The sequence below is a fragment of the Phalacrocorax carbo genome, chromosome 3, assembly GCF_963921805.1.
Source record: "Phalacrocorax carbo chromosome 3, bPhaCar2.1, whole genome shotgun sequence".
Lineage (NCBI taxonomy): Eukaryota > Metazoa > Chordata > Aves > Suliformes > Phalacrocoracidae > Phalacrocorax > Phalacrocorax carbo.
Window position 1 is genome coordinate 922,255 of NC_087515.1, and position 12,593 is coordinate 934,847.

At 50.5% G+C, this 12,593-nt stretch overlaps 2 protein-coding genes across 16 annotated transcripts in view; both read left to right on the forward strand.

Moving 5' to 3' along the window:
* The window catches only part of KIZ (kizuna centrosomal protein), a 169,588-nt gene extending 162,135 nt beyond the window's left edge, over positions 1-7,453 (forward strand). For 11 of the 15 annotated variants that reach the window (XM_064445516.1, XM_064445517.1, XM_064445519.1 and 8 more), the window contains 2 exons: positions 5,377-5,420; positions 7,207-7,453. In XM_064445516.1, the coding sequence (XP_064301586.1) occupies positions 5,377-5,420; positions 7,207-7,310 (148 nt within the window). In that variant the 3' untranslated portion in view covers positions 7,311-7,453. Of the gene's footprint in view, positions 1-4,722; positions 4,861-5,376; positions 5,421-7,206 lie in introns of those variants that run through there. The other 4 variants (XM_064445513.1, XM_064445523.1, XM_064445521.1 and 1 more) reach the window with 3 other exon arrangements.
* A 4,834-nt stretch (positions 7,454-12,287) lies between these two features.
* XRN2 (5'-3' exoribonuclease 2) overlaps positions 12,288-12,593 on the forward strand; it is a 52,385-nt gene continuing 52,079 nt past the window's right edge. The window contains exon 1 of the mRNA XM_064445507.1: positions 12,288-12,392. Within this exon, the coding sequence (XP_064301577.1) occupies positions 12,318-12,392 (75 nt within the window). The 5' untranslated portion in view covers positions 12,288-12,317. The remainder of the gene's footprint in view (positions 12,393-12,593) is intronic.

The following is a 12,593-nucleotide window of genomic DNA, read 5'->3' on the forward strand; positions in this document are numbered from 1 at the left end:
TATAAATCGCGGGGAAGTAGGCAGATCTGCAACAGTTTATTATTAAAGATTCTTTCAATGTAAATCTTTTTCTGCCATTGTATTTCCTACAGCAAAATCATTTTGTGGTTGAGTGGGGATGAAAGGCATAATGTACGAAGGAGTGAGTCTTAATAGGAAGCTGCTCTCCGAGTAAAGACCACTTGTTCCCTTTTGTTCTGAGGTGCATGCCAGAGCTTCCTCTTCTCCCGCAGATATTGTCCCGCTCCGCGTTTAGCCAGAAAACTACTTTATCCTGGCTTCGCTTACTTTACCGAGGGAATATTTACATGCACGGAGACGCAACTTTCATTTGAAGAGTTAGTGTTTTGCAGTGGGAAAGAGCGTGTTAAATTACACGGTTACTTGGGGGGAAAAGGTATCAGAAGTCAGGACTGAATCTCTCCGCGAGAGCGGGCAGCAGGCGATGTGTGTGGCATTTCGCGGTCCTGTAGCGATGGATGCAGCCGGTGGAGGTCACTAGCTTTCTGGGTAATTCGAATTTTTGATGCAAGCAGTTTATTTTCCTGTGACTTGTTTGCGCTGTCTTGTTTCAAAATAATCTGGAGATCAAAGATGTGTTATTGACTGAGAACCAAAGAACAATTTTAACCTGCCAGGACGTAAACAGGGTGTAAAGCATTTCAAACTTTGATTAACCCGTCTTCTGGAAGCAATCCCGTCCAGTCTCCGAAGGCTGTTTTTCAGTCGAAAGCCGCCTTTACTGAGCACGGATGTAATGACATGCAAATAAACGTTGGCGGCTGATAACTCGCCCTCCGCGCTAGGCCGGGGGCGATGCGTGCCCGGGCCCGCTGCCGCGCCGAGCGGGCTGGCCATCGGGGGGCACTCCGGCTCCGCGCAACCCCCGCGCCCCGCAAACCGGCCCGGCCCTGCTTTGGGGGCACCGCCCGCTTCGGTGCCGAGGGGTGCTCGGGGGAGACGCCCCGGGTTTGGGGCTGGCAGTGCTCGGGAGAGGCGTTTACCAGGGCATCCAGGGAGAGCAGGGGCACGGCGTGCCCGAGAGGCGCCCGGGAACAGCCTCTCTCTGGCCGCTTTACGCTCCTGCCGCTCTTCCCGTGGTCAGAGCACTTCTGTACGAAGCTGGCTGCAAATTCCAGCAGGTTTTTCTGATGTTACAGATATTTCTGTGAGCTTTGTTTCCTAAATCCGAACATCCAGGTGTTGCTGAAATAGTAATGTTGCAGTGGCGATGCTCTATGAATATGGGTGAGGAAGGGTTTGTGGGGAGAGGCAGCAACGCCGGCCTAAATTCACTGCCTTTGTAGCACAGAGGAAATGGGGAGCTCATTTTTGCGGCAATGCCCTATGCTCTTCCGACACGGTTTCATCACAGCACGGTGATACAGTCTTTGTGTTAGAGGCTTCTCCAGGCAAGAATTTTTTTTTTTTTTTCTTCAGCCTATGATATCTAAACAGAGAATGGTCTTAAATGCAGCTCGGTATAGATCTTTGTATCCTAAAATAAAGGTCGTCCTATGTGCAGTGTAATTACTTACATTCAATATTATTACTCCAGTTCTAGTGTGACAAATGGATTGTTTTAGTTTATACTGACTTTCCAGGGCGGGGAATGCTTCCGTGACGCCCAACTTCTAGTAGACAATCAGCAGAAAATGACAGAGCTGCCAGGCTTCTGCGGGAACTGGCAGGGAAGCGTGCGATCACGGGGGATACCCAGCTGAGACTGTCACACCCGAGGCAGTGCCGCCCAGCAGCCCGGCTCGCTCGCTACCACCAGGCTTTTACACGTTTTCAAAATATGATTTTGAAAGATGGGTAGATGGGTCTGCGGCTCTGCACCCTCACGTATTGCTGGGGAGAAGCTCCATCGCTTCTCTCTCCGAGGGTTAATAAGCACACCCCTGCAAAAGAGAAATGCTGGAGTTGTGTTGCGTGGCGTGCCGCCTCAGCAACGCGTGTGCAGGACGGAGGCGCACCGGCTTCGAGCCTCTCACAAGGTCTGCCGGAGTATCAGTGTCCCCGAGGCCGCTGCACTCAGCATTGTGTTTGCTTTTCTGATAAAACTTGGCATTTGGATGGTGGGCTTTTCTCTCTTGCTGCTTGGGTGTGTTTTGTCCGTTGGTTGGGGTTTTATTTCCCCCTGATGCTTTGGTAGTTTTCTTTGTCTTTTTTCTGTCTGTCTTTTTTTTGGCAACTGGGTGTCCATCGTGTCCCCCACCACCCCCAATGTTTGGCAGTCTTTTTTTCACTTGACACTAAAACAGAGAGGTTCAACAGGTGCTTTAGCAAAAAGATATTTGGGCTAAAGCAAACATTTTCTGCTATTTTTCAGTGAGCCACCTCTATTAACTTGGCTCTTGTTGGTCTGGTATTTTCCTCTTAATATTAATTTTCCTTGTGGAGGGAAAAATATTTTCTCGGAGGTTTTTCATTTCTTATTGCTGCCAGCATCTTCAGTACAAAAAGCCCATTTCATCAGAGTAAAGGAGAGATTAAAAGGCCCTTTGAAGTTAAACTAGTTTGGGTTTTTTCTTTGTTAGAGCCTGGGCTGAGTTTGGAATTATTTTAGGGAAGAAGCAAATGTGTAAATGGATATCGAAGGGTCACGGCGGGGGATTAGTCGAGGCAGTGAAACTGGCCTTACTTCATTTATACTCCTGAAATTTCTCCTCGGAGGTCTGTGCGGTTATTGTGCGCTCAGTGTGCCAGATGATAACTTTCATGATTGAATTTGTCGATTTCTGAATACAAACGTTTTGCAATGTAGAGGTCTCCTTGCATCTTAGCAGCCTTGACTAACACTTCAGACATAATTCAAGGATTTTATTCCCTGTTAAAAAGATATCTTGCAGCATTTTCCAGGCTTGGTCTGGCAGAGCTGCAATTTCCAGTCTGGTCTTTCTGACGTCCTAGCTCCATCTTCCCTGTCCCCCCAGGCGCTTCGCTGTGTGCGGCAGCCTTCGTTCCCCATCCCTCCCAGTATGGGCCGCTGTGTCGCACTAACGCCCGGCTCCCGGTGTGCAGCACTAGCCCTGTGCTGTTGTGTGAGTCCTATTCTACAGAGGATTAGCCCTGGGAGGATGAACCCCAACAAATGGATGGGGTTTGGTAGAATACAAACATCTGTCTTCCCCCCTTTCCTGTCAGCATTGACCTTTTCCTTCATGGGAAGCTGGGGCAGCCGAGGGACAGTTTCCAGACCTTTCTGCAGCGGTGGGGATCTTTGTCCACAACTTCTCCGTGCGACCGCCTGCCTTCAGCTGGACCTAGCGTGCCTTGCAGTGCTTCGAGTTGCGCAAGAGGTCTGAGCTACCCGAGCCCCGGGCAGTCGTCCTCCGCTGGCAGTCCCACACTCCACGCTGTGCGTGTGGCGGTCCTCGGCACGGCGGAGGCTCTGGGCCCAAGTGACTAACACTCTCATGTTTGATCTGGGCTTGCTTGAACCGCGGAGAGAAGCGGAGCAAAAAAATCCCTTCTCGGGACCTCGCAGCAGGGCTGAATAACGAAGCCTCCTGTGTCTCCCTTCTTGACAACGGGAGACAAGGCAGCAGGCAGTGGCAGCGGTAGCCGCCAGCTGCCTGATCTTGTTTTACTGAACTACTTGAAGATAAAATGGTTCTTGTGCAGTCTGCCACAGGAGTCACCTCTCAATTTGTAGCTCAGCAACAAGTGGTTTCTTGCTCTACACCCAGGGGAAAAATGATGCAGCCACCAGAGTTGCAGCCTCTTGAGCACATTTTTATGGGCTAAGCCTGGGATACTTGGAGCACCTCCTGGGAAATGCCGAGGGTCATGAAATCTCACCAAAGTGAGCAAGAGTTAAGGGCGTTCACATATTGCAGGACTCAACCCAGAGGCTCCGAGTTAAAATACAGTCGAGTAAATGTATTTGAACGAGAAGTTGAAGGGTAATGCAGCGTAGGGCTTGGCTCTGAATAAAGTGGAAGGGCGTGTTGATGGCACACTAACAAAACATCAGACATTTGAAGGCTAACATTTTAAAGTTTTTTACTTCAGTTAATAATTAGTTCTGTCACTGTTCATACTCAGTACTGTTACTTGTTACCAGTACTTAAGCCTCAGTTTGGTAACTTGGTTGAACTTCGGCCACATTTAATATTCGATGTCTGGGAATTTTTGTATATCTGCAAAGAGGGAGGCTGTGTGCTAACGGCATTCACGGCTTGCAGAGAAGGAGTATGATTTAAACAGTATGAGCTTTCTCTTATGTAAAGGGACAAGCTTCCGTAACATAGGTAGCTGTAATGTAATGAAACTTCCCCCGCTTTTTTAGCTTTCCAGCTGCAGTCCCAAATCCTTACTGAATGCAGTGGTATAAGACACAAAACAAATCACCTCTGGTGGTTTTTTTTTTTTGTGCATCTCCTTCACAAATGCCTCCACAACAGTAGTTAGGATATTTTTAAATCCCCGCTTTAAGCAATTATGTACTGGCTGCCACGTCTTTAAATGAAATGCAGCAAATGGTATGAAACTTTTGACAGCTGATCGAGTCCTGTTTTGACTGTGGCAACAGCTTCAAATTGCAGCTTGACACATGCTTATATTTTACTACTTTGCCCAGTAATGTCACAAATATCTCCTATTTGATCTTCCTTATTAAAATCAGCCAAAGCTTTATTTTTAGAGCTTATTGCGGGATTGTTAATACAACAGTTAATTCTCCTACATCGTTGCCCCTGTGTGATTATTTCACAGCACCAACACAATACACACGCTACACACAAAAGATCAAAATGATTCCAGCTTGTTTGAGAGATTCAAAAGGGCCTGTGATGCTCCAGACACAAGAGCCGTCATTTAACAGAGCAGAGTCGCAACTGCATATACATCAAGGTAGATCAAAGGCAGCTGGGAGATTGCACATTTACATAGGGGCGCGGGCGATGCTATGGGAACCCAGCGGCTGGGCGGGAGGAGCGCGCTGGCAGGAAGGGGATGGGGAAGTTCAGCCAGCGCCGGTGGGGGGTGCTTTTATTTTTGTTTGGATGGTTTCTTTACTTTCTTTGCATTAATCTGAAAGGCTGCAAAAGATAGACAGAGCTCTGACCCTTTGTACCGTTAATTCACTGCCGGTGTAAATCGGCGCTCTTACCAAGGAATGACTCCAGTTCACGCTGCCTGAACATCTGGACCAGCATCCCTGCTGCATGTTAATTTCTGCACCTTTCAGAAGACACAAAGGTGAAGAGACCTTTGATTAAAACAGTTATTTAAAAAACCAAGTGGTTACAGAAGTTACTGATATTTTTTTTAAACCATCTCACAGGTTTGTTGTTTTTTAAAAGTCAACTTACGTTCTTTTAATTTTGTGACATTGTGCTTATTATTTGAAATCTTTGTCTTTCACAGGACCGCAGCCAGGAAGGGAGTGGTAACTGCTATCAGATCCAAAGGTAAGAAGCGAATGCTATGCTATTTAAAATCCATGTCCAAGTGTAATTTATATTGTTAAGGACGACACAACGGAACTGTATGAAATAAGAGCATGAGGAGATGGGAAAGCGTGGAATTTCCCTGTCTCAGCACAGGAGCCAGAAAATGGTTGATGACAACAAATTCTGGATGTGTTTTGTAGCACATATGGTGTGGAAGGAGTGGTGGTCTTTGCATATGACTTGGAAGGAGCAGTGATCTTTGCTTCAGCGTTTAAATCAAACAGTAGCAAACAGCAGGTAGGAGAAAACCTAGAGAAGGAAAAGCCCAGCGTTTTCTTAACCTCCCTTTCCAACACGGGTTGCAGAAGTGGGTGGCAGCAGCGTGTGTTGCACAGTTAGAGCAGGTGGGCACACGAAGGTGCCTGCACACCCCACGTGCGCATCCAGAACAAGTTTTTTCACAAGTGCCCAGGCTTTACCTTAAATTGGTTGGGTGCTCGGGCCCTGCCTGTTTTCATTCTCCCGTGGTTCATTTTTCTCGTTTAAGCGCTGTAACAACCACTGGTGTCTGAAGCCCCCTCTAATGGAGCCTCCCGCAAGCGAAGTCGGCGCGGGGAGCAGGGAGCGCTCTGCCTGGAGCTCGGCTTTGGGAGCTCTGCAGTGCCGAACGGCACAGGACGTGTTTTAGAGATGTGGCATCTGAGCTGACTGAAGGACGCCATAAACGATGGCTGCTTTGGTGCCACTTGAAAGGTGCTCTCGCATCCCCAGCCCGTTTCCTTCTCCACTGGGGAGTTTTGGGTTTTGAAGCCTTTCGGCCTGTCCGCTCTCTTCCTGTGTGTTCAGCTGGCGCCGCTCTGCCGTTCCTGGCCAGGCAGAGGGCAGACCTGCAGCCCGGGGGGCCGGGGATATAGGATGAAAGATGCAGCTGCTGCATTTGTAGATAAGATATTTATATAGCTTGTGCCATCAAAAGCACCGAGCGCGTTAAGAGTGCCTCAGTCAAACACGAGCTGAAATTTCTGTATGAGGTATGACAGCCTTCCTCTCCCTATTTCTGAGGCTTACGCCTCAGTTGGGGCGTCGCAGCTATTGTGCAGCCCTCTGAACACGGTCTGGACAAACAGACAGCGCAGCTCGGCAAGTGACCATGGCCTTGACTCTTGCTTCCCCCCATGCCACGCTTTTCACTTTCCTCTGTGGGTCAAATGACTTTGCATTTTGAGGAATCTCTCGGGCACTCCGACTTTAAATGTGATTCTGTTTATTTTGGTGCAACTGTTCACTGCTTCCCATAGCTGCTTGTTAAAGCCATGCAGTTCCTTGGAGTCAGTCTTGCCCATAGTTGATCCTGTCACAAAGTGGTGATTTTTCACTTGTGACATCATTGCCATTTTTATGCCAACTCTGTGATGTCATGCTCTGACTGTGACTTCACCACAGGGTCAAGTAGAGGGAGAAAGTGGAACATAATAGACAAAGCTGTAATTCAGGCAGCAGCTGGTCAAGTAAATTGCTTGGAGTGGAAATGTTCTCTCCAGCTACCTTGAGGAACAATGAAGTGGGACCTCTGAATGAGCCCACTGTGCAGCCGCAGCAGCTCTGTCATCGCGGCCCGTGACGCGTTGGCAGCACGCTGCGATGGAAGCGCACACCTGGATCTTGCAGTCTTCCCAACTCTGGCCTCCTCTATCAGCCATGGTGTCCTCCTGCCTCCAGAGAGCTGTAAAATGACCACATCTCTGGCATAAATGATGCAAACACAGAAATGATTTAGTAATTTTGTTTTTCTCCTCCCCTTCAGCTTTCTGGGGTGAATCTGACGACAGCAGCTCCGAGATTGAGGCTGCTTTGCGCCCACAAACTCACAGCACCGAAGCAGACGAATTTGATGACTTCTATGATTAAGACTCCCCCCTTCACTTTTGGGAAGAAATGAGCAATATCATCTTGTACATATTGAGAGTGCCACTCTCTAAAGTGCGGCTCACCACTTTATAGTAAAAGAAAATTTAAATGCAAAATAAATATTACTTGGTACTGTCCCCGGCCTCCTTGCGTGTGTGCTGTCTCCTAACTGCGAAGCGTTTCCCTGATCTGACGGCAATCCGGCCCTGTGAGACCGAGCCTTTTGTGATACATTCGTTTTGGGGGCAGAGGGGGAAATGAAGGTACATCCCAAGAACACCCACTTGCTCCGAGATGCTCGTGCAGCGTTCGTCTCTGAGCATTACCGCCTCAGAGGGTGGGGGCTGTCTATAAAACAACCCCGTCTGCGGGGAGGGTGCCGGGTCCCTCAGTGTCCCCCCTCCTTGTTGCTGGGGCTGGGAGCTACACGGCTGCAGTCCCCCGCTCGCAGCGAGCCCCTCCAGTACGGGACGCAGCGGGTGCTGGGCAGCCCTTCTGCATGGCAGAGGTGAAGGGGCCGTCGCAGGTGAGGAGCTGATCAGCAGCGATCTGGAATTGTATTTAATTATACTAATTGAGAGCAGTATTTAACGCCTCTATCTCCCTGGCAGCTGCTCAGTGGTGCCACCTCCTCCGGCCAGCCTGGCCGCTGCTTTTGTTGCACTGTGACTGCAAAGACCATCTCCTTCTGATGCCTGCATGTAATCTAATATTTCAAGGCCAGAGCTAGCTGTGGTTTTGAAAAAAGCAAGCAAGCATTCTGGGTATGCATACATATGCTACTGGGGCGGGCTGGCATGTTTGATCTTTATCTTCTGCAACAGATGAAGAAGAAGAAATGCATAAAATGTACATCTCTAATTTGGCACGTTTCGCAACAGAGCGGCATTTACATGTGGTGAGTCCCAGTGATTTTCTGCTTTTACTTGCTTTGTAAAATCCATGCTGGCATTGCTGTATGGACATCACAGTAATTGGATGACTCTAGGAGCTTCATGCATTTTTAATTTTCTTCTTTTAATTCCTTTTATCTAAAATTAAGTTCATTAAACACGAGATCTTCTTTCTGAAGGGAGAAACCAGGGGACGTATTAAAAAAAAAAAAAATCTGTTCATAATTACGGTAAGTTGAAAAGCAGAAAACAGCCCCCCAATTAAGCCCCACTGCAAAGCAGCACTGCAGCTTTGAGTACAGCCACCAACTTTCAGGCCCAGTCCATCAAAAACAATTTTAAAATGGAAACTATCCAATTTAATGAAAAGCGCGAGTAGTCTGAAACAGGCTCAAGAATATGAAATAAAGGCTTGTGGAAAGCTTGAAAATGAGAAGAAACCCTTAGTAGGGGTGTCTGTGGGCTCACCTCATCTCGCGGGTTTCAGCCAGACGTTGGCAATGGTGCAGTGCTGAATGTCCCAGCAGCGGGAACATCCGCTGCGGGAAGGAGGGAGCTGGGTGCGTGCGTGACCAGGCTGGTGTCATGTCAGGCAGCTGGGCTCGACTTAAGGACAAAAGCTGGACTTCACTGAGGGCTTTAATGTCCTCCCCTGCCCCATGCTGGAGTTTCTGTGCCCGTTCAACCACAGGCTATTTTGGATGAAAGATCCTGCGCTCCCTCCCTTTGGAGGCTCGCTAGCTGATACAGCCCCGGCCAGAAAACCAGCAAAGCTCCCTCTGCCCTCCCCAGTTTTACCACACCAGCTCCCCATGTCTGTGGGACCACTGCCCCTGTGCCGTGGGATGGCCGAGTTGGTCAAGGGACAGGAGGTGCACAAGGAGGCGCGGAGAAGGCAGCCTGTGGGGACCACAGAGCTCTCCTGCTTCCCGAAGCAGCAATTCCCACGTGCCAGGCAATGGCACGGGCCAGGCCGGGCTGCTGGAGGGGCTGGCACAGCTCCCAGCTCTTCACTGCTATGGCCAGCCCCGGTCAAGCTTGGATATCGGAGCCTCAGGGGGTGGGCGGGCGAGAATGCCAGGACTGTCCTGCGAATTGCGACACTCCAAAACGAGCTTGGCAATGTGACGGCAATATGACAAGAAGGGCTGGCACCCTGTCACACCACTGTTCTTGTTAGGCCACCAGGTAGGTTTAGGGCCTTCTCAGTAGTCTTGTTGGAGGCTTGGTTTCGTTTGCATGCGGCAGGCAGGGTCACGCAGCAGACCTGTATCAGAACCCACCGCCAAGGGCTGCGCCTGGGGCACCTCACCTTGCTGCTTTTTCCCAATCGTCCTGGAGCCACGGTAACTCGCTCCTGACGGCCCTAGCTATCCACAATGCGTAAGCGCGCCTGTACGGCACACCACAGAGGCTAGTGCTACAGGATATTTCAGTGAATGTCAGACCAAGGTTCATCTGGAAAAAGCCCCTCCAGCAGCCCGTGCTGCTAAGTAACACTGCACCAAATCCGCGGTGCCTTTGTAGTTTTAAGCTCTTCCTGAGTGATTCCGGGTTCTTGATGTCAGCGCACTTTATAGCTCCTTGCACAATACAAGGCGCCCTCAGCAGCCTTTGGTGCTTGCCGTTCCCTCAGGCCAGCTCAGCCACAGACATGCAACTCATGACAGATGACAGATGGCTTTGGGAGCTTCTGCTGAGGCAATATCTCTCTTTTGGTGTTTAGCGATAGCTGAGTTCCTCCAGAGCATTATTTATTATACTCTTATTGTGCACAGACTCATTAGATGCAAAACATTCTGCCAGTCAACTTTATTCCGCTCCTTCACAGCTGTCATACTGGCAGCCCGAAGATGATGACAGATGATGGTGATGGACAGGGGGACTGTAACCAATACAGCCCTGACAGATTTAAATCAGCATGCCACTCATCTATGGAAATACTGTAACGAAAAGTCTTCCCGTGTTCCCGCTGTGCCTGTGCAACAACTCGGTGCTATGCTCTTTTTATTCGCACATCATATGCACATGTCTGTGAATTGAACCTTCAGGTTGTGCCTCTGCGCATCTGCTCACAAAAAACACGTTAGCACGTAGGGGCTGACAAAAACCGCCAGATGAGTGCCGTTATCTGGTGAGCTGAAATGGAGTCCGCATGGGCACGCAGCCCTGACTCCGAGACCCTGCGGAGAGCAGTGAGACGCACAGAGGTGGTGGCTGTACTCAGGAGATCTCGGGGCGCAGAGACCAGCCGCTGACGGGGAAACCAATGGCGCTGGCGGTCACTTCCCAGGAGAGAAGGTCAGACTGAGAGAGCCGCTCACCCCTGCGCCACATCGGATGTTAGGCAGACACTGTTCCTGCTGGGTGTCAACCAGATTATGTTGCTTCCGCTACTGCTTCTTGCACAAGACTCGTCTTTTTCAGTTTGCCAGCACACCCTGGACCACCAGCAGCCCTCCTGCTCGGCTGCCTCTGCCTCCCCTCTCCTGCTTTCAAGCAGCTGTGCGTTCGCCTGGTGCCTTCCAGGTATGCTCCTTCACCGGGGACGCCAGGGCCTGAGCTTCCGCAGCACCAGTTTTGCTTTAGGACACTTGTAATGGTTTGTTTTGGTTTTTAAGCAAAATATAGATTGGCTTTTCAAGGAAATGTTTGGTGCAGTATTAATTTTTTTCAGCACTTGTTTACGCAAGTAATTATAAGATAAGATGATCATGTTTCATTTGCATTTGCCAGTGCCACTGTCTTCTGTTTTCTTTAGCATTATCAGAAAAACAATACAAACAAAACATTCACACTAAGCGGTCTTACTCTACACTAAATTCCAGGAGGAGGAATGCTACAATAGGCAACTTCAATCAGGGTATGTTTTATAAGGAACAGATAAAGGACAATCTTTGGCTGATACCAAGATGTGGTGCCAACACAAAGTTGCTAGGGAAATTCATTCAAGTCACAGATTTTGTTAAGAGGAATGACAACAGAAAACGGCCTAACAACAGCTAAGCGAGGCCAAGAATAATGAGAAATATAATATTGGGTTAATTTGTTCTACAGCAAATTAGCAAGGTTCCCCTCCCCTGCCAAAATCATCAGCACTGACTCCATAAGCACTGCGGAGGTTTTGTTATTTTTGTTAATGATTCCCAGGCTGCTTTTTCATGTCCTCGCCCCCATCGCTGCCCTCCTAATGAAACTGGTGCAGAGTGACAGGACACAGCAGCGCACAAAATCTTCACGTTAATCCCATTTAATACCCGACAGTTTAAGTCCATTTCAACACTGTCAGATGGCTAACTTAATAGTATTTGTTTATGCAATGGGCAAAGCGATGGGACAGGGTTCTTTACGGTGCCTCTTGCAATTGTCACGAAATCTCACAGACCAATTTGACCCTCGCTGCTTCTGGCACCGTCCCCTCCTCCGCTGCTGCACCTCCGCCCTCCTGCCAGCAGTCCCCTTTCTCCTTCCCAAGGCGAAGAGGCCTCTTCCAGTGTCTCGCCCTCCAGCCTGGCTTCCTCACTGTGGAGGCAGGCCTACGGGAACTTATGAGCTGTGGCATTAGCTGTGGGAGAGCAGCCATGCTCTCCATTGCTTTTGTCATCTGTCTTCTGCCTAAACCATCCCACTGAAGTAGGGAACCAGCCCATACTGGCAGGCGACTATTTTTTAACACGGTTTTCTGTCATTCAAAGGTAAGTTTTCACACAGAGCAGTGCGTGAGGGCAAGGAGAGCACGCAGTGCTACGACAGCAGCCTGGTCTCCAGCTTTTGCCTTCTGCCTGCCTTAAGGCTGCCACCTTTGCCCATAAGTTGTTCCCCGACACGTTTGGGGGCGAAGCGCGGCGGCGGGCCCTGAGGGCACGCCGTGAGGCGGCGGGGGGGGGGTGTGTGTCCCCCGAAGGACAGCCGGGCCAGGCCACCCTCCCCTCAACCCGCCATGCTGCCCTCGCCCCGCGCCTGCGCACCCCTAAGATGGCGGCCGCACCGCCTGCGCACGCGCCGCCCGCACCCATGGTGCCCCGCGCCGCTCCCTGCCCCGGAAGCGCTGCCCGCCGCCTCGCCAGGTGCCGCCGCCGCCGCCGCCGCCGCCGCCGCCGCGCCCCGGGCTGCCATGGGGGTCCCGGCCTTCTTCCGCTGGCTTAGCCGCAAGTACCCCTCCATCATCGTCAACTGCGTGGAGGAGAAGGTGAGGCGGGCCGCGCCCCGGCGCCGGCCCTCTGACGACCACCCGGGCGTTGCACCGGGCCGGAGCGGTTCGGGAGGTGTTGCTGGCTGGGACCGAGCGCCTGGCTGGGCCCTGCTGCCGCCAGCCCCCTCCCTGCGCCCTCGGGCGCGCCGGGAGCCTTTTCAAAGGGGTTGGGGGGTTGTTGTGGTTTGTTTGTGGTTT